This window comes from Pleuronectes platessa, chromosome 9 (genome assembly GCF_947347685.1).
Source record: "Pleuronectes platessa chromosome 9, fPlePla1.1, whole genome shotgun sequence".
Taxonomy (NCBI): domain Eukaryota; kingdom Metazoa; phylum Chordata; class Actinopteri; order Pleuronectiformes; family Pleuronectidae; genus Pleuronectes; species Pleuronectes platessa.
The window spans coordinates 13,042,283-13,063,137 of record NC_070634.1 but is presented as its reverse complement, the minus strand read 5'-3'; the positions used below and the strand labels follow the sequence as shown (position 1 = coordinate 13,063,137).

The following is a 20,855-nucleotide window of genomic DNA, read 5'->3' as shown; positions in this document are numbered from 1 at the left end:
CTAGTAGACATCATGGGGTCCAAAGCCTGGTCGTGACAAAACAAAGAATAATTTCCGAGGTCCTGGTTAAGGTCAGGGGTAAAATGAGAATTGGTCATGGTTAGGGTCACAGATTAAGTTTAGGTTAGGCTGTCCACAATGAATGGAGTCAATGCAAAGTAAATCCTAATGAGCTGTACCAGTGTGTGTGTGTATGTGTGTGTTCGAGTGTGAGCGCATGTCTTTCTATAGTTATGAGGTATAATTTTGGTTTAATACTATCATTGTGAGGACATTTTTTCAGCATGGTCCTCACAAATTCAAAGGGTTGGTTAAGGGTTTTAGGGTTAGAATAAAGTTGGGGCTAGAATTAGTTTAGGGTTAGAATTAGTTTAGGGTTTGAATTAGGTTGGTGTCAGGCATCTAGCTGTGATGATTAAGGTCAGGGTAAGGGGCTACGGAATATATTATGTCATTGAGTGTCCTCACAACTATTGACAGACAAGTGTGTGTGTGTATGTGTTATATACTTATATCTTTGTGAGGACCATTTTATGCAAGGACCCTACAAAGTGAGGACATGTTTGGAGGGTTAGGGAGAGAAAGCCTTTAAGTACAAGTTAAGAACACAAAGCCAGAATTGAAACCTCAAAGTAAGAACTCATTGTCGTCACCACTCACTTACAGAAGAGCGGAACTCAACAGCACAGTCTCTGACCATGACCGTGGTACTATCACGCCACCTTGCGGTCTAGTGGAGCAGCACCGGCAGTAGAGTTTGCTGTTCAGATTTGCCCACGTTGGTCCCTCGGCGGCACCCGTAGATTTATGCTAAAGTCAGACGTGTATCTTCGCGTCAAGCGGAAGTCGAGATGCAAAACAGTTGAATCATGAACACACGTACGAACCGTTGCTCGGTGGGAACTTGTCACAGCGGGATTATTTACTAAAGAATTTAAACGAGGATGTCATCCGTCTTCACGTTACACTTGGAGGAGCAACAGAAGAGTCCAGAGATGGACGGTGAGACCGGACTCATGTCCATCGACCAGGGAGGAGAGTGGGGTAAGAGACGGTTTACTACACTGATCATAAGACACAGACAGGAAGTCCAGTACAACTAATGCAGCTGTGCTTTATCCTTATCATCAATTATGTTTTTTTAAATTTAGATTTGTCTCAATGCTGCTGCTTACAAAACCACCTTAGTCTGAGGTGGAGGTAGAGTATTGTGTGTCCATCACATGCTACAAGTCAGTTAGCATTAGCTAGCTAGTGATGTAACATGGTGTAACATGTAAATAATAACGTCTCAGCTGGGGGACACCTGCATGTCCCCACCGTGTTTACTCTTTGCTGCTAAATATGAATAATTGAATATGTTCAGGAAGAAGCTGGAACTTAAAACGATTAAACAAAAACAATAACTGTTGATCTTGCTATCCTTGCTCTTTATGTTTGTTTCCTCAAGTTCTTTTCTTTTGTTGTTGTATCACTAGTTTTATGTGTTATTGTTTATTTTTGGACTATTTATGCCATACATGTTTGTATTGGTTAATGACAGAATCGGAAATACAATGACAAAGCTCCTAGAGTACATATCACACAATGATGGTTTGGTTTCCGCCTTATGTTTCACATCTTACCTGTCTATCAGAAACCTGAGATCAGAGAATCATGTTATTTAAAAATCACACAATTCAGGATTAACACAAATGCAGGATTAATGGTTTTAAGACAGCAGCAGGAGAGGCTCAGTTTAAAAAGAGGCTAAGTACGTACCTTTTACAGACTGGCATTTTTATATTTTATATTTGTTGTTGTTTAATATTCTGTTTTATTACATTGCTGAGTATAATCTGGTTGTCATATGGTCATTAGCAATACATTTTCATTTTGTGAAGCACCTTGTGACTCAGGTTTTTGAAATGCACTATAGAAATAAAGTCTAATATAATCATTGTTATTATTACATAGTTACATGAAAGGCTCCAACTAACAATCAGTAGCTTTTTCTTGTAAATCCACCTTTTCTCTCAGTATCCGAAGTCATAGTTTGTCTCTTGATTAAACTCTGACTCATGTATGTCCTATGTGTCGTCACCACACAGACATAAGCCTGTTCGATGAGCTCGACAACCTGGAAGATGCAGTCGACCTGCTTGAGGCCTTGCAGAACCCTGGCTATGTGAGTAACACTCTCTCTGAGTATGCAAACTTTAAACATGGAATGTGGTCTCGCATGAAATGTGGCCAACAGGAAATGTGCTAGTTCACACCATGATGAAGTGTTAATGTCAGACAATATCCGTTGGCAGTAACAGGAGTTTTATTGACTGCTTCTTAAACACTTGACCGTCAACTCACTTAAAAATGAACTAAGTAATTACATTTCTATTGCTTACACTATTATTTAATAAGATGTTTCACATTCGCATGCTGATACGATTCCCTGGTTAATAATTTTGTGTTTGGTTTGTCAGGCCAACGAGGCTCCAGATCTGGACTTTGATATTGATATACCTCTGTGGAATGAAGTGGACACAAACAGCATCTACACAGGTACAGGGAAACATGTGCTTATCATGGTTGTCACATTTCATTTTGCAATACCAGGAGTCGGGGCAGAAGTAAAAGAGTCTGATGTATAAATATGATGGAACCTGTGTGTGCTTTTGCACTGTGATCAAATTGTGGCAAATTGATTCTAATGTTTTTCAATAGTCACCCCCCACCAGTCATAATATTGTGTGATGGTGTAGTTGTACTATAATTCTTTGAAAACGATGGTATATTATGGTTTTGTTTGCATGGCTACATTCGTTTTGAAATACAAAGACAGAAGGGGCCTGTACTTCGAAATAAGGTAAACATATCCAGGATATATTTTCCTAATTTGACTTCACTGCACCTAACGTTGTTTCTCCTGATATCCTCTATTACAAAACATTGTCATAAACATGAATCAAGTTCTCAGTTTGATTTGGAAAGAGAAATCCTGATACCTGCAGCGAAAGAGACAAGTCATGTTTAGCAACATGTAATATAAGCCATATGATCACTTAAGTCTAATAGAAAAACACACCAAATGATTTGCATATGTTAAAGTCAGGTTGAGGATAAACTGTCAATAATTAAACATTTTATTAAGTTTCCTAATTTGTGAGTTTAGATTCTTTGTCTGATAGTAAACGTTTTTTTCATGATATGTGATGCAGATAAAAAAATGATGCAATGTCTGACGGTTTTATGCAAGAAGCAAACTGGCTTTGAAACGTCACCTCACTTACCACAAGCCCTGCCTTGTACTACAAACCCTGGTGTAGCTCATTCATTAGGTGTGGAGAGGGAAATATGTTTTTTTTCAAGGTAAGATAAGATTAACTTTATTGAATATGGCAGCCATAGTTTGTGGACAAAGTTATGTGAGATATTGAAATCATCAAGGTTTTTACATGAGGTGTAATATTTCACATTATATAGATGAATAATATCAACTTCATGTGTGTGACTAACCAATGATGGTTAACACACATCCCATACTCATAACCCTTCATATATGACACGTCATCTGTGTGTGTGTGTGTGTGTGTTTGTCGTTGTATATCCAGATGGTGAGGTGAGTGTGGACTCTCTGTCACCTGCCCACACTCTGAGCTCTGTCCCCTCTCCTGCCTCTGTGGAGGCTCTGTCCCCCTACTCCCTCCAGGTAAGTGTCTCTGTCCTCAACTCTTGTCCTCCTGAGGGTTTGGCATTTGACTTTCATTTCCAATGCAAATTTGTACCTTTGTTAGTGCACTTTATTTTGTTAATATTTAAATGTATGTCCATGTCCTCATCCAGATGGTGTTTGAACATTGACAGCTGCTACACACACACACACACACAGACACACACACACACACACACACACACACACACACACACACACACACACACACACACACACACACACACACGAGTAGTAATAAAAGCCTTAAACACCTTGTCAAATTAATAATTTGCTCTCGATCTGAGCTGTGTCCTGCCCCCTCATTAGAGAAAAGGCGCTGACAACTTCAGCGACATTAGCATAATTTAGCAGGCAGATGTTTTCACAATGTGTCAGGACAAGGACATGGGTTACATCTCTTTCTGACCCCAACATAGTCTGCACACGTATGTCTGCTCACTGAATCACCCTGTCTGGATCCAAGGACACGGTGGTCTCCTGGAGTCTTTGAATATTAACAAGGACACTTCATCAGCCATATCTGATCAGATGTATCTACATTTATTAGATAGAGTATGACTGGTTTAGTAAGGATTATTTGTATCTCAGATGCATTTTCAGTGTCACTATAACCACTGCTTCCCCTTTAGCACATTGCTGGTATTTAGATGCAGGATCTAAGTCTCTCTGCCTCCCTGTTCAGGATGAGGCCCTGTCGCTACAGTCGCAACACTCTCCTCTTTCGGTCTGCTCAGAGTCCAGTGGATTTTATGAAATCCCTACCCCAGCCAAGACCGCTCCAAGGAGGACAAGCCAGACCCCACGAGGTGAGGCAGTCCCTGCATCTGCTTATTTGCTCTTTTAGCCGTCGTCTACATTTGAACTATTTGTCCTAAACCAGCCACGATCTGTGTTTGTAGAATTCTGAGATTAGTAAAGGAAACAGAGGTAAATCTAATGTCTCATTTGAAAACACCCTGTAATGAATGCAAACTTCTGCAGCCTTTCCTTGAACTAACATGAATTTACTTTTCTTATCTCACTCCTGCCAATCCCCCCCACCCCATACACACACACACACCAGCCAAAGCAGCTCAGTCCATCAAGAGGCCGATTAAGATCGGACCAAAAGTTTCCATCCAGCCGAGGCCGCTGATCACGGCTCTGCCGCTCGCTCAGGCAGGAGCTTCCCTGCAGGCCAAGACGATCATCCTCCAGCCCCTGCAGACCACTGTGCTGCCTGTGGTCAAACCAGTTCCAGTTAACATCCAGCCAGCGCCCCCTCCAGGTCAGAGGTCTCACTGCAACACATTGAAACACATTAGGAACGTTTACTCAGATATCTGGATCTCTGGACATATTAGCAATCAACATGATGATGTTATTTACTAAGAATATTTGGTAATTTGTATGATTTAGAATTAATAATGTTTATTGTTTGTGATGTATTTGTCTTTTTCACTGAAACAACCATTTACTTTGTTGTGTCTTGGCCAGCAGAGGGTGCTCTAACCTAATATTTTGCTCACTGGTCAGCTTCATACCATAGTACTCTATGGTCAACTTGTATTTAGATGTTAAAGGTTTGCCTTTTTTAATCCAAAATATGTCTAAATTTGGAATGTTTATGAGAAAAGTCCAACAAACATATTATCAAGAAAATGTTATATAATCCACAGGTAAAACAGAGACTACTTATCAGCTGGTGTGTGTATTTGCAATAAGTCATTATCAGTCTTGTTTGGTGTACCAATCTGGTCCTCTGTGTGTTACATCAACAGCACCCAGGCCAATATAAATACTTATCTCATTGCTTGGGACGCAAGTGGGTGGAGTATCTGAACTCTCATGAAATGAATTTGAACTTGGCTCCCTTGTCTGCCTGGTAATGGCCAAGATGGAAGATGGCTAAGGCCAAGTCATCCAAGTTTAGGACCGCAGATGGAAGTGAAGACAGGCCTGCTCAGTGTAACGGGTTTCATTGGTCTAAGATGCTCTTGCAGCTGATGATTGAGATCAATGCTTCAGGGAGATGAAGCATTCAAAGAAATCAGAGATGTTAACAGATGAGTTCATATTTTTTAGAGCTTGACCTCGGTAGTTGTGTGTTTCCGGGGAACAAACAGGCTCACTGGTTTTCCCAAGGCTTTTAATTTCTTTTGACTTTCAGCCTCTTGAATTCTTCTTACAGAGCGTGAGCACAAGACATAACGCTTGCACGACTCACATTCATTAGCAGGCCTGGGTAATACTTCTGCACTATTAGAACTGACAGACTCGCTTAGCGTTAGAGGTGAAGCTTGCTGGGTCGGTTCTGACTGAGGAATGGTTCCTGGCACAGTCTCACTGGGAGGTGTCGGCTAAATAGCGGGAGGCTCCTACACCAACAGCATATTTAGTAACACAGACAATATTGTTTATTCTTGTTGAGGTTTGTGTTAGTTTCTGTCAGACCTCGTTGTTTTTTTCTTTTTAAATGTGGGCACATGTGCATGTTTATGTGCGTTCATGCACGTAAAACTCCCGACAGCTCTCAGTAAGGAATGTGGAAGTTAAGGACCACAGGTCAAGATGGTAAACATCCTCTCCATCTGTACTTTAAACTCAGAAAGTGTCTTTAAAGGGGTCAACATAGGTCATCAGATGTGATAGGCGTTCAAGGAGCTGAAAGTGCCATCTGCAGCTGGAGGCTCCTGAAACACCACACTGATAGACTTCACAACTTTTATAAAATATCAGCATTAATGTTTATGTTATTGTAAGATATGTTGAGTAAGAACATACACACAAACACATAATCACAGTCAGTGTTAAACAGTGCTAATCACAGAGTAGATGTATGATTATAGTATAGCTAGGTAAGCTAACCCCATGTAATTTAAGTGTCTATGTGTTATGCCTCTCTCAGGTCATCCTATAGTGCTGTCTCAGCCGAGCCAAGTGCTGCACATCCAGACGCCACAGGCCGTCACAAGCAATGTGGTCGCCATGCCAACACTCAGCCAGGACAGGCCTGTCTCCGTCACACTCCGAACCTGTTCCTCAGATGATGATGTGAGTCAGTTATGTTTTCCTATCTATTAGTCCGCACATAGTCCAGGAGCCCTGAGTTATTAATAGCAAGCGTGTTCCCATCCACCTGTTTCTGAGGAAAAAAACAGACCAGAGACGGATCATGACATGTGTAACTCTTAATCTTTGCATTAAAGCAGTGGATGGAAACACAGTAATTTTCATTTTCTGTATTCATGAGAGGTAATTTGAAAGATTTAGGCATAATTTTATAAAAGTATAAAAAAATATGTTTTTCTTTATTGTCATTGTCCCTTTTTTTTGACCGGCTGACGTAATTGTCAGCACTCGAGTGATCTTATGAAACAAGAGTTTGAAATGCTATAACCTGGTGGAATGGGTGAAAAATCTGGTTTACAATTCTTGCTTTGTATGTTTATATCTTAAAAAACGTAAAATACAATTTGATCTGGGGTCTCTTAAAATCTTCAGGCCACTTATTTTACGTTGACCATTTAGAACCAACATGGCCTTTAGTGGACCTGTCTGTCTATGGTTACGAAATGTCAGGTCATTTTCTGTGACATCAAGACAGTAGAATTAAAAACTGGTTAATTCAGTGTTATAATAAGAGGCATCATGGACACCTGACTATCCAAACCAACTGGGGACCACAGTGTTTTACATGGATGTCAAACAGTGTCTGTGTGTTTCAATACGGCAGCGACAGTTCTGCTCTCAGGGGAAGAGTTTCTCAATCTCCTCCTCTTCTGAAGGTCACACTGCATCTTCACAGGACTGTGCACTTTCAGTAGTGGTGTTTATGCGTGTGTGGACATGCAAGGCCTTGCTTGTGTGCACTTCCATGTAGCTGCAGGCTTATACGATTATATGTATATGTTTGTTCTCCATACTGTGAACCTAAAGATAGATAAACAGATTAACTGTATAGATAATTAATTGATGGATATTCATGCATATGTACTGTTATGTTGTGAGGCCAAACTTAATGTTGAAATGAACGATATTTACTCAATAATTGAATGATACTTAGTCAGAGATGTAAGAAAGAACATTAGTATGTTTTATTGTGTCATTCCAAGTTTTAAACATTCAAACTATTATTTTTTAGAGTAGATAGAAGTTTATTTTATTTCTCATTATGGACTCTAGTAGAGAGGCATCTGCATGTCAGATCATTCATTAACACGAATGAGTTCAGTCTTTGCCTGAATGAATATGCGTATATCATGAATACAACAGACAATACAGTCATGGAGCCACAGAACAATCTGTGGATGATCATACCTGAGGGGTTTCATTGGAAACATCGACATGTGATTTTATTGTAGTTCAGACAGTTCCACTGAAGGACAGGACTCTGTGTGGGTGACAGAGATCCGGCCGTGTGTTGCATTCAGGGGTGACGTCAGGACAGCTGCAGTGCACAGAACACAGAACACACACACACACACACACACACACACACACACACACACACACACACACACACACACACATACACACATACACACACACTAACCATCATTAGTTCATACACTCCTTTTACATAGCTCTGCAAAATGACAGCGCAGGAAGGCACAGAGCTTTGAGGGAAACTTGTAAGGTACTGTTAAGTGCAGCAGGGACTGACCCAGAGATTTAAAAGTTAAAAAAGAAAACTATATTATAGTTTTTTTTGTTTATAGTTAAAACGTGTGGTCTCTCAAGAATAGCTCCCCATCTTTTGTCCGTGCTGTTTTATTTTGAGTTGGAGAGTCATATTATTTCAAAGGACTGAGGCTGTTGTTTTTGTTCAGATTTTCTGCAAAATCTCTTCGCCCAGTCCGAGCTGTCTGCCTCCGTTGTGCAAACTGGGAGAGGCCGTGACTTTCAGCAGCTTCAGTGTTGTTTCAGGCTTTGGTCTCCAGCGCAACAGTTCCTGATGGCTTACTCTTGTCTGACCTTTAGAGAGTTGAGAAACATGTTCTCACTCCGTCTTCTGTTTGTCTTGTTTTATTTTTGTGAGCAGGACTTCCACATTCACACCGTATTTACTTTTGCTGTCCAGCTCACACTGGTTTGGGAGAGAAGTTGCACAAATGCACCATTGAACTTAGTAGGTTGATGAAAGGTCTCTTAAAATGTGGTGGCACTGGGATGACCGCAGAAAATAGATCAAATTTTCAGCTATTATCATCTTTCATGAATGATTTCTGTGTGGCCCTGATTCATTCCTCATGAACATGAGAAACATAAATCATAAGCTAACGTTAGAATGCTCTGTTTTACCAGGCTGCTTCATGTGTCTTGACATTAACAATGTTTTCCATCAAGGGTTTTTTAACTGAGGAACTCAACTAAAGTTTTACAAGTGGTTATTGTTTTATGAATGGCTATGTTGACCACCCTAATAAAGAGTAGCGAGGAACTTGTTCAATTATCATTTGGCACAATGGAGTCTGGAGAACTTTTCATGCCAGACATGAACAGAAATGTCAGGGACTTCCAAACCCCCTGAAGCCAAAACATATTTGCCTCTCAGTCAATTGTAAAGCCAACCACCTCAATAAAGTTTACAATAGGTGATTAAAATGGGATGGGCTGTACACAATGAGTGAGAGGGGGATTTTTTTTAAGCCTTTATTGCTTTTTAATAAAAATATACCGAACTTCAAACGTTACTTAACTGCATTTCAGCATCTATTGTTACTATGCAGTTGTTGTAGTTATTTCCGTGGCCCATTGACAAGCTCTTGAGCCATAACCCCGCTGTGTGAGTGTACGCTGGTGCTCGGACTTGTTGCAGCTGGGTTCACTTTATAGCCACTGGACTTGCTGGGCCAGGGCGTTGTGTAAAATGCATGTTAAAGATGGCATGCCTGTGCCAGGTGTTGCTACTTGTGGTACTATCTACAGTGTGTGTGTGTGTGTGTGTGTGGTTGTTCATGTTCTTTACGGTACTGTATTATCGGCCTCTAGTTAGCCGATGTAAGCCCGGGTGTTAAACGGCTGCTAACGATTACATGCTTCAGGCAGGTGTTGTCCCGGGCGAAGCATTTTGGGACAGCTGTAAACAGCCATCAGGGATCGGGTCACTGTAATGTAATGGGCTCCTGCACAGGAAGGATTGAGCTCTGGATGAAAAACAGTCCGGCCTGGAATTGCAGGCCTCAACAAATCCTCCCATTGGTAGGATGGGGCTGATTTACAGGAGGGGACCCCAGGAAAGCCCGCTGGGATTCTGGATACAAAGTGGCCTCCTACATTTAACCCAGATGTCGATGCTTGTTAAGTTGTCAAGGTTTCAAATCGGTGTGATTGGTGAGTTAAAGTAAAAAGAATCCCCTTGATAAGTTTCCTCGACAGCAAAATGACACCGATCCAACAGGTTTCATCAGACAGGTCCATCTAACAAGACTTCATTTTGTTTTCCCCATATTGATTTTATAGAGTAACCATATGTTGTGTTGAAAATCTGTTGAGTATTTTAGCTGAGTGGATTTCCAGCTCATGTTTTTGTCACCACATCTGTCTGCGCTTGTCTTTAATGTGTAAAACCTGCTTCCATAATATGCAGCAGGAAAACTACTGGAAATAAGTCAGAGAAGCCTTTGTTGTTTCATAACACAGAGTCAGATACTAAACTTTTCAGTAAGTTGAATGTTTATTGATAATTAAAGGCAGGTAGACAATCTATTCTTACTGTTGCTTATGACATTTTTTGTTTGTTACATCCCACTCAAATAATGTCCAAATACCTCTTTTAGGTGGGAAAAGCTTTTTCCCCCATTAGTGATTTAACTTTTATTCAGTCAATTGTCTTAGCTCTTTGAGAGAATTTAATACCACAGGTTGACAGTTATTTCACCTGCAGAGGGTGTGCCACAGTTTTAGTTGTTTTATGACCTACAGTAAAATCAGGTGACATTTTCACCCCAACTTGTTAAACGGCGCCCCTCCTGTTAGGGTAGGTTAATGGTTCATCTCACACTTCCTCCTGCAGTAACCCTTTGGGTGCTGGATGTAAAAGATTGAAAGATGCTAACCAGCAGCGTGACAGTCGGGCATGTGCAGATCTGTTGCGGTTTTCCTATTAACTCTTCCTTGTGGTTGTGCAGAAATTCTTCATTAGTTTCAGCAACACCCTGCTGATAAATCCAAATTACTAGGAACGACGCCCCAAGACTGTAACTGACTGATCAGCCTCCCAGCAGCTGTCTGCAGCTGGCCGCTCCGCAGGTCCACACTAGCAGCTGGTGGCATGTGGCCTGCTCACGGGGACCATGGCAATTTTCCTTGTTTATTTTTCCAATGACACTTAAAAATAGAGTTTGAACCGGTGTTGGCCTCATGTCCATTCATGGACTTCATTGAGAGGTGCCACTTTTTTCGCCCCCTGCCCCACATTTCCCTCATCGGCCTCATTGTGGCGACGCAAGGTTCCCCCATGGTCTCCGCTCACCCTGGTAACCGCTTACTTGCAGCGTTCCCAGGCTCAAGCTAGTGGCACGGCTCCCAGATCCGTGCTGGGAGACAGACGGGTTTCTCAGGAGACGAAGCACAAATACTAGGATCCAAATAACTTAATCACCAGTGGGGCTATTAGACCCAGGCTCTTAGAAGCTTACCCCTGGGAGGGTGTTTGGGGAAGGGGAAGGGCAGTAGAGGGGTAGCTATAGGGACTTGATGAACAATGGAGGTTTTCGGGAGATCACGGATATTGGTCGTGTTCATTTGTGATAGGTCATGTCAAGATACGGGCTGTTTCTGGTTAGCATAATTCAGGGCTGTGATTTCAGGTCACTGCTCACTGACCTCAAGTAGAAATAAATCCCACTACTCCTTCCTACGGGAAATTTGAAACTGCTCTCATGTATTTATTTACTCAATAGTTTGATTCTTTTTACATTTTCTTTTTGTCCTTTTAAAGTTTATCCAGTGCTGATCTGAAATGGACAAATCCAGAGAATCTAAACGGTAAAATGCTGAATATCGGATCTATTTATTTGCAGATGAACTTAAGCATGTAAGACTAATTACTGCAATTAAGGTGGTTGGACGTTTATTTTTCATTTTTTTACATCAAGACCTACAGTGTACATAGTTCCTCAGTGTTTATGTGTCTCTGATGTGAACCCATTTCTCAAACTGTGACACGCTCCGTAAACACGTACTTCTTCACGTATAGAACAGAGGTATTGAAAGAGGCCTCTTGACCTCTCACAGGATGTGGGCATAAATATTGTTTTAGCAGAAGCTTGATCACATGCACTCACAGGTTTCTTTTAGAGCAGCGTTAAAGCCCTGATTTGTTGCAGAGGTGACGTTAACCTCACGACACGTCTTAAACATGTCTATTTATTAATCTGTCACTAAAGTAAACTGGAGCTTTAGCAGCCTGAGGGTTCTCCCGGTGAGAAAAACAAAGTAGGTCCTACAGGTCAGACTTCAGGCTCCCCTACGTTTCTTCCGTTTACTTTTGACTGACTTTTTATAGGATGTTTCTTCCTCTTTACCAGGGACCCATTTTCAGACTTCTTGTCTGCTTTCACATCTTGTTTTAAGAAGTCGGAAAGTCTTGTTCAGGGTATCACATCCTGAATAAGAGCAAGTGGGAACTGGTGCAAACATTTGAAAAATGTTAGTCTGGAAGCAGCTGTAATTAGGAATAAGTATGCATAACATACTTATCTAAGAATGCCTATCCTCTGTTTTAAAGTTGTGCTTGCTGGTTTCTTCCTATTTATTTTCCAGAGAATCATTGAGATGTTTTCACAGTGACACGGAATGAAAAGCCTTTTTAAACCAAATAGCCTTTAGAGCATAAATAAACTAGATGTCATGATAAGCCTGTGATGTACAGCTCAACAGGTGGCTCAGGCAATTCACCGCCTTCCCCCAAATAATCGCCCCTTTCCTGTTTGGATAGGCATCGAGTGGATCAAGGGTGAAATGGATGTCATGACATGAAATGTTATTCTTGTGCCTTTTGTGTCTGTGTCTCACCTCAGTCGAAGTTGTCCCAGAGACAGCAGCGCATGATAAAGAATCGCGAGTCAGCATCCTTGTCTCGGAAGAAAAAGAAAGACTACCTGCTCACGCTGGAGGCCCGCCTCAAGGTGGCGCTGTCCGAGAACGAGGTGCTTAAGTGTGAAAATGGCAACCTGAAGAGACAGCTGGAAGGCCTGCTGAGTGAGGTAAGAGTTTTAGACACTGCAGCTTTGATGAGGACGCACTTACAGAATGCTTCAAGACTGAAAAGTAACTGAAAAGTAACATGCAAATCTCATGAGGAATTTAACAAAGAAAAATAAATCTATGCCTTCACAGTGTACTTTCACACATGCATTTAAGACTGGACATTTTCCTGAAATGTTCCAGAGGGGCTTCATGTGACATAGCAAATACAATACAAATACAGCAGGAACATTGCTGGTAAATTCACAGCAAGTGAGTTTGTGTTTTGATAAGGAATACATACACAGTAAGGTACCGTACATGCAGAAGACGCTGACGAAGTTATCAATAAAGACATTCATGGGCAGATGCTGTGCTCTGCCCAGCAGAATGTGTTGCCTCCTGCATGCTCTACCGCCTTTGCCTGACATTTTTCCTGAAAAATGTCCTGTTGTGAACACATCTGACAGTCTGACAATCTGACATGGTTTCTTCTTTCTCCCGGCAGAACACAGGACTTAGGACAACAGCGCCCAAGAGGAGAGCCGTGTGTGTCATGGTGGTTTTGGTGTTCCTCGTGCTTAATGTTGGACCAATGGGGTGAGCTCATGACAGTGACAGCTGTATGCTTTTAAGTGCCCTACCCCATAACATGGTTAGTTGTTCAATGGCGTAAATGCAGATACTGTAGTTTGAGGAAGATAACTGGCAACAGCGACACATTACGAATGCAAAAAGTGTAAGTCTACTGAAGGAAAACAAATGGGAAGCCCCATGACTCACTGTGGGAATTACTGCTCTCATGTAAGACTCAAAAATGTTTATTGAAAACAGTACAGCACATTTCCTATTGCAGCAACATGTTCATATTTTTCTTCAGAACAGAACCTCTCTTCTGCAGTTACTAAAATATAGGTCCTAATAATTAAACTTGACAAATTTGAAACAGCCGACACTTAAAAGTTAATCCGGGCCATATTGCTCTTGTGTTTAAGCTCCAGTCTTCTGAAGTTGTTGTCAGAGTTATCTTTGTGACGTATGGGTGAATAAGCTTTGAAACAACCTGTTAACTTGGATGGGAAAGTAAACATTTTCTACTTAAAAATATGAAAAATAGATCATTCAGATTATTAACAAAGGTATAAAAACAAAATGATGAGGCAGTTTAATTAATTTATGCTTGTAATAATACGTTTAAGTTTAATAAAGTATAAAAGTACTCTGGGGAAAAAATAGCTTTATTACACCCAGTTGCAGGGATTGTGTAATTCCCGAAAAGGCATGCTCCAACAGTCTGTCTCCAAGTTTAAAGACAGATTCTCTGTTCTCATGTTGTAAAAATGTTTGTTCTTTTCTTGGGAATAACTTTCTCCTCAAGGATGCAAGCATCTACTTGTTGGAGTTGATGGCTTTGATAGTATGTGTGCGCTCTGTGCTGGGAATGTGTTCTTTCAATTGTTTTCTGGAGCTTAAATATGAAAAGGTTTCTTAAGACCCACAGGAGAGTTTGCTTTTGTGATTTTAGCTGTATTCACAGTAGCTAAACTCTGTGTGTGTGTCTGTGTGTGTCTGTGTGTGCGTGCGCTGTACCTGTTCTCTCATCTGTGTGTTTTGAGTTCGGCCTCTCCTTTGGAATGTGAAATATGCCCGCTTTTGAGGTCAGATCCTTGGAAATGAAAACGCCACTCAGTGCAGTAATGTTGTTGAAAGAGACTGTGTATTTTTGCTTGTGTGGGTGCCCCGGCGTGCTTTGGGTTATTCAGTCTAGATCGGAGTTCAGATTCTGCTGCTTGACTAAAAATGGGGGAAAACCCTGCTGTGCACAGGATGTGGCCCACATGGAATTCAGTGTCATCTCTATCCCATACCAAGTTCTTGTGATTTTCTGTGTGTTTTCCTCCGGCCCTACTGTCCTGATTTCACCTCACCTGTCTCCACTCCACTAACTCACCTGTCTTGTTGTTTATTCAGTTTGTTCCAGGGTGGTCCGGGCTCCAAGCTCCAAGTTGTTTCCATGCAGAACAGCGGCCGACACCTGCTGGGTTTCTCCTCGGAGGCGGAGACGATCGTCGTGACGGACCCCGAGCCTCTGGACAGCAGCCTCTCTGGGGCGGCCGACAGGTAATGAGCTCAACCCCCACAACACCTTTCACAACACTATGTTCAAGCACCATGTCAGCGGACCAGGATGCACCTGTGCCTGCACTGAGACTGACTAGTACAGCTCATTACAGCACGTGTAAACACATGCGCCAGCCGATTACCAACTCTGTCCAAACGTCTGCCTTTCGAGCGCTTCCAGGCCCCTGGCTAGTTGGCCAGCGGTTTGTGCTTTGAGTAACAAGGTGGGAAATTGGGGTCAGGCCTTGTTTGACATCCAGTCCTATATTGCCAGTAACAGTTTATTTTTCTAAAGGGTTATATATTTGTCTTTCTTTAAATACACTAGAGGCCCAGCAGTCTCATTTGTAAATTGGATAAATAACACTCTTGTTTGGTACATTACCTGCACCCCCATGTCCCGAAAGTGGTGTTTTGTGTGGTGGTCAGCGTCTGATCTCTGGATGGCGTTGCCAGTCTGTGTCGTGTCAGATCTCTCCGTAGGGTATGTCACATGTTAATGTGAAACATTCATCTGTAGGATCAGGTTTCCCGGCAGCATTAACCCAGCACGGGCAGGAAGGAACAGATTAGCTTTTACAAAAGGGGTGAAAGCACCAAAATGCGGCCTAGAGGAGGATGGTGGGGCGAGATATGCAACCTAATCTTTGGGTTCCACTGAACAGGAAGGTGTGTTTAGTAGGAAGGTTAAAATGGGCCCCTCAGTTAGAGTTATGATCAGGTCTTTGTGGTCTGACATTATGTCTCGCGGAACCATTTCCAGGACGTTTAGCGACGGGAATGTGAGGCGTAGCTGACGTTTCTTGGCTCAGATCGGGGAGGCCCAGAGGGGGGATTACGTCGTGGCAGACGTTTTTCTTAACAAGCCCCCTGCAGGTGGCTACGGGCTGTGGACAGTCTACATCACCACCTCAGGCTGCATAATCATTCACTTGCACAAAAGTACCACAGTTTTAATCACAATCACAGTAACATGTGAGGGGGGGGGGGTCATGCAATGTGATGCTGATCCACAATATATGTAAACATACCTTATGGTAACAAGGCAGGCCTTTAGGCTGTTACTGTGCATAATCACATGGGCTAAGTCGAGCGTTGGGAACATCAAAATGCTTAAAGCTAAATGGTCAGAAATGTTGCTGTATTTAGGATAAAAGGATTCTGTGTAAAGAGAGGAACACGATAATCTCTGTTAACCACCTGATTTCACTAGGGATACTTTTAAAAGCAGAGGGATGCACCATGTTTGACTGTTTACCATTTGGCCCAATGCTGAAATATATGAAATATATAGAAAATATCGATTTAGCACTGGTATTAAAAAAACTAAAAAACAATACAAAACCTTAAATATGACTCACTAGCACTGTACATTTCGCTGTAGCATGTTTATGATTAATATCATCATAATTTACTGCAGCATGTGGACATATCGTGTCGTGTCTCTTTGCAAGTCAGCGTTTTTGTGCATACACTCTGCACATGTCTCATTAATAACCAATGAAATCTGATAGAGACATAATTGGCCGCACATTAATGCCACGCTGGATTCTTCATCGCGCCGCTTTTCCTCCTCGTCAGAAGTGTTTCATCTCTGTCTGAGGACGTGCGGCCATGTTGGCTCCGGGTTTGCATTCAAAGCATATTCTCAACATGTGGAATATATTTGCACCAGATTGCGATTAGAAATTGTTACAATATCAGAGCATCTGAACAGGACCCTGTACTCTTATCACTCTTCTCCTCATTTAACAGCCTCTTTCTGCTTTTTATTCTGTTTCAGCTCTGAGGATAAGGCCCTGATGTTGGTGAAGGATTCCCTCTATCTTAGACCCCCCCCGCCCTGCCAGCCTCCTCTTAACAGGACCAAGTGCAAAGAGTAAGAAAATCCTAAATCCTGGCACAAAATCCACCACATCTTATCTGAAATGGAAGAAAAACCCCTGTGTTAACTTTGACTGGCAGGTTGGCCCATGAGCTGAGGGGTTGGGTCCACCGTCATGAAGTGCAGCAAACCAAATCCAGGCGCATGAGTAACGGCAATCACAAACCCACCAGGACCATTCTGGTAAGTCGGAGCAGCGTGATTTGAAAAACAGGAAAACTAATCTAATGATCCACGCGAACGAAATTTACACAATGTTCAGGGTTGGCATCAAAGCTTAGAAAACCAAACTTCCCTTTTATTTCAAGCCATTGCTTTCAGGGTAAATTGGGTTTTTGGCAAACTAAAACCTCTTTCTCTACCATAGATTCCACCTCTCCCTCGCTATTGCCCTCTCCCACCTTCCCTTTCTCTGCCTCTCATTTCTCTTTATTGGGCTGAGTTTAATCCGACAGCCCTGAGAAAGTAAACACAACACTTGGAGGGGAGCTGTAGGATTAGTGCCCCCTGCTCTTTTTTTCCATCATTTTTGTTCTAATTCTGTCACACTAAGTCCAATCTACCAAGTGCTGCCCACTTAGCATAGACCCATTCGTCATGTGACTATAAACAGTAAGGTAGATGTGTTTACTTCTCACCTGTATTAAGATTTCTTTACACACACTTAAAACTTCATTATATTGAAACATATAAACAAAGTAAAGAGTAAAAGTAAGTAAAACAAACATATTCTACTTCATAAAAACTTTTTAAACATACATTTCTGTTCATATTATTATTCTGCATGTGTGACTAAAAAGTCTGTGTTTATGTGTTACGCAGCGTTGCCAACACTAAATCCTGCTCTTTCTCTAATTGTTACTCAATGTTATTATGAAGCGATCATATTGAATTCTCTTCCTCTTTGTTCCAAACAGAAAACAGAGAATAAGGAGGCTGCCCAGATTGTGACCGTTCAATACACGGAAACTACTGAGGAAAAGTGAGTAAAAGCCTTTTCCACCGAATGTAATGAGTAATGTCAGTTTCAAACAATTAAATAATTTGACCAAAAAATTATCTTTTGATTTTTAAAGCTGATTCAAGCATTTTTTTGACAGTTAGAGGGCACACTGTAAATAACAGAACAAATCCACAGTAACTACTTGTGTGGTAAACTAAACACAGTGGTGAAGTCAAATGGCGAGCGGTGGAGTTGCAGACTGGAGTGTTTATCGTCAGCGGGATCTGCCGAAGTAGATGACCGCATGACTGGAGTTGTGTTTGTGCTTTGTCGATGACGTAAAGCACCTCTAGACATAACAAACTGCATTGTTTTTTAGTTTTTACATTGTGCCTTCTGGGATTTATTTTTATTTCGAAGGATTACCTTTGTAAACTGTGTCAGAGGTTTTGGGGTCGGTAAGAACCGTTTCTACTGGAGGTCAGTCAGTGGCGAAGATCACCTACAGATTTTGTCCTAGTTGTTAATCTGACGATGAAACATCCAAATATACAAAACACAACAGGAAAAGTCCCTTTCAACAGTTGACGTCTGTGGGCCCACTGGTTTGCCAGAATAGAAATACACAGAAAATTCTAATTTCAAGCCTGGCAGAAAACAAAAATATTGGTTTCCGTCCTCTTCATCTAATGTTTATAGACTATTCTTTCTTTCTATAAATTAGGTATATTTATATATTTTTGTATTGCTTCTACTCTTTTCTTCTCACATGTTGATTTACAGTATAGACTGGGTCATCCGCTCTTGTTTAAGTTTTGAGTTGTACCATTTTTTTTACTCGATTGTTCAGTTTTTGTTGTCCTTGTTCCAAACTGTATCTCTATTTAAACGTGAGTAATGTTAAACCAAAGTGAAATTCCTTCAATGTGTTCACGTACATGGCCAAAAGCTGATTCTTACTCTGTATTGGGGTTAAAGGGACCTACTTGTCAAAATAGTATAAATGTTGACTTGCTGCCATACAAGTTTAATGACACAACTGTTAAAAAATGCAATCTGCATGAAAATTGCCAAATAAAATATAGTTTTTTGGCAGAAAACATTGGTTATCAGCACTGAGTCAGACACATACTTGTCAGTCTCGAAAAAGCCATGTCAATTTAATGAAGGCTTTAGTGTTTTTATTTATTATAATCTTGTTGTTCTCCATCTCACATCAGGAGCCCTGGCAGTGAGCTGCAGGTCTACTACGCCCCTCACCACACCTACAGTGACTTCTTTGACGAGATCAACCGCCGGGGCGACACTTTCTACGTGGTGTCTTTCCGCAGGGTAAGGTTTCAACTCAACACCGATCTGAGCGGAGAAACCGGCTCTGGTCTCTGCAGGAAATTGTGCCAGTGGGGAAATGGATCACGTAAAGTAGAGATTTCAAGGGGAGGCTTATACAGCTCAACGCTAATCAAATTTCAATCCATTTTTTTTTTTTTTTTGTCACGAGATTTCCTTTTCCTAAACTGACGATAAACAGTCACTATTTAATCCCAGCATGAGTAACTTATGAATTATAAATTATACGTAATAGCTCTTCTCCGTCACAGAACCAGTAGATTTCAGAGGTAATTGCAGGGTGGGCAAAGGGATGAAATGCACATGCCCAGGGGTGTAACTAACCCTTTCCAGTCCACTTTCCTTGGTCCATTCGTAATCATCAAGAGCATGTTTTGGATTTCTAGGCGTCGCCATGTGTCACTGTTAATCTCTTTGGTCTTTATTCATTTGACCACATTTTCCACATTTGAAACTTGAAGCCTGTCTTTAAGCCTTTTCTTTCTTGATATGATTAATTCCTGGACATACTAGTCAGAAAGAGTTCTTGAGAAGTTTTGGTTTCTTGAATACTTTGTTGAAAAATTATAATAAATAATATATATTTATTTTCTTTCAGCACATTTAAGTGCAATCCAAACAAAAATAAAAATTAGCTATATTCTTTTTTTCAATTGTTTTTTATATAGTCCAGTATGTGTTTCATTATTATAATTGCCTATTGTCACGAAAGTGTAGAGAAAAGCAAAATAACTTCCACGTTCACCAAAAACTGCTAGCCAACTAAATCATGTAGTATCTATTACTTATGACACATAAGATATGTTTCTCACAAAACAGTCCCATAGAGCTGAAGTTAGTATTTATTAGTATCAAATGAAAAAAAAAAAAAAACTCTGGATACTGTGGGTGATGTTAAGCTTTTAAACCCTCAGGATTACCTGGTGGGGCAGGAGGTTTGAAGCATGTGGTCAAAGGTCAATACCCCTCGTCACTAAACAAGTGACAAAAGTCTTGCTCTGTTGGCATGGTGACAGCAGGGACAATGGGACTAATGGTGAACCTGGTCCAAGGGCCTCTAGAGGTCAAGTGGCTCTTTTTCACTCTCAAGCAGCTTTGTGTTGTTGAGGAGCAGTGAGGCTATAAGTTCATCTAAAATCAAAGTTATATTTACCTTTTATTGTAGAATTCAAACTAAATCACTGGGGGGGGGGGGGGATTTGAGAACTTAAATCGTCATAATCAAACAAACTGATTTAATTTCAATACGATTATTATTAATCAACCAAAACTAAGAAGAATAAGATTTATAATTATTTCAAAGCCTTGGTTATATTGAAATAGAGATGTAGAGCTGCAAACGATGAGCATTTTCATTAACTTTAATCAGTCAAATGTTTTCTGGATTAATTGATCAATTAAATTTATTTGGGGAAATTGCCAAAACCAAAAGCAGTGCCATCAAATTTTTGTATTTTGTCCGACTAACACTCCAGAAATCACAATATATTCTATCAAGAATCACTTATAAGATAAAGTTGAGAAGAAAATCTTCACAACTAAAAAAGTGGAACCAAAGAATGTTTGGCATTTTTTACTTAAAAAACAAACTGGTTATCTAAATAGTTTCTGATGGATTTTCTTTGGTTGATTAATTGTTAACTTTATAATTTGCTCTATTAGGATATATCTAT

The 20,855-nt window shown here is 40.9% G+C and overlaps 1 protein-coding gene across 1 annotated transcript in view; it reads left to right on the top strand.

Moving 5' to 3' along the window:
• Positions 1 to 768: 768 nt before the first annotated feature.
• atf6 (activating transcription factor 6) overlaps positions 769 to 20,855 on the top strand; it is a 31,904-nt gene continuing 11,817 nt past the window's right edge. The window contains exons 1-14 of the mRNA XM_053431336.1: positions 769 to 1,044; positions 2,091 to 2,167; positions 2,463 to 2,541; positions 3,591 to 3,688; positions 4,395 to 4,518; positions 4,776 to 4,979; positions 6,600 to 6,745; positions 12,718 to 12,903; positions 13,392 to 13,483; positions 14,855 to 15,004; positions 16,788 to 16,883; positions 16,970 to 17,072; positions 17,807 to 17,871; positions 19,053 to 19,164. Coding sequence (XP_053287311.1) covers positions 945 to 1,044; positions 2,091 to 2,167; positions 2,463 to 2,541; positions 3,591 to 3,688; positions 4,395 to 4,518; positions 4,776 to 4,979; positions 6,600 to 6,745; positions 12,718 to 12,903; positions 13,392 to 13,483; positions 14,855 to 15,004; positions 16,788 to 16,883; positions 16,970 to 17,072; positions 17,807 to 17,871; positions 19,053 to 19,164 — 1,632 coding nt within the window. The 5' untranslated portion in view covers positions 769 to 944. The remainder of the gene's footprint in view (positions 1,045 to 2,090; positions 2,168 to 2,462; positions 2,542 to 3,590; positions 3,689 to 4,394; positions 4,519 to 4,775; positions 4,980 to 6,599; positions 6,746 to 12,717; positions 12,904 to 13,391; positions 13,484 to 14,854; positions 15,005 to 16,787; positions 16,884 to 16,969; positions 17,073 to 17,806; positions 17,872 to 19,052; positions 19,165 to 20,855) is intronic.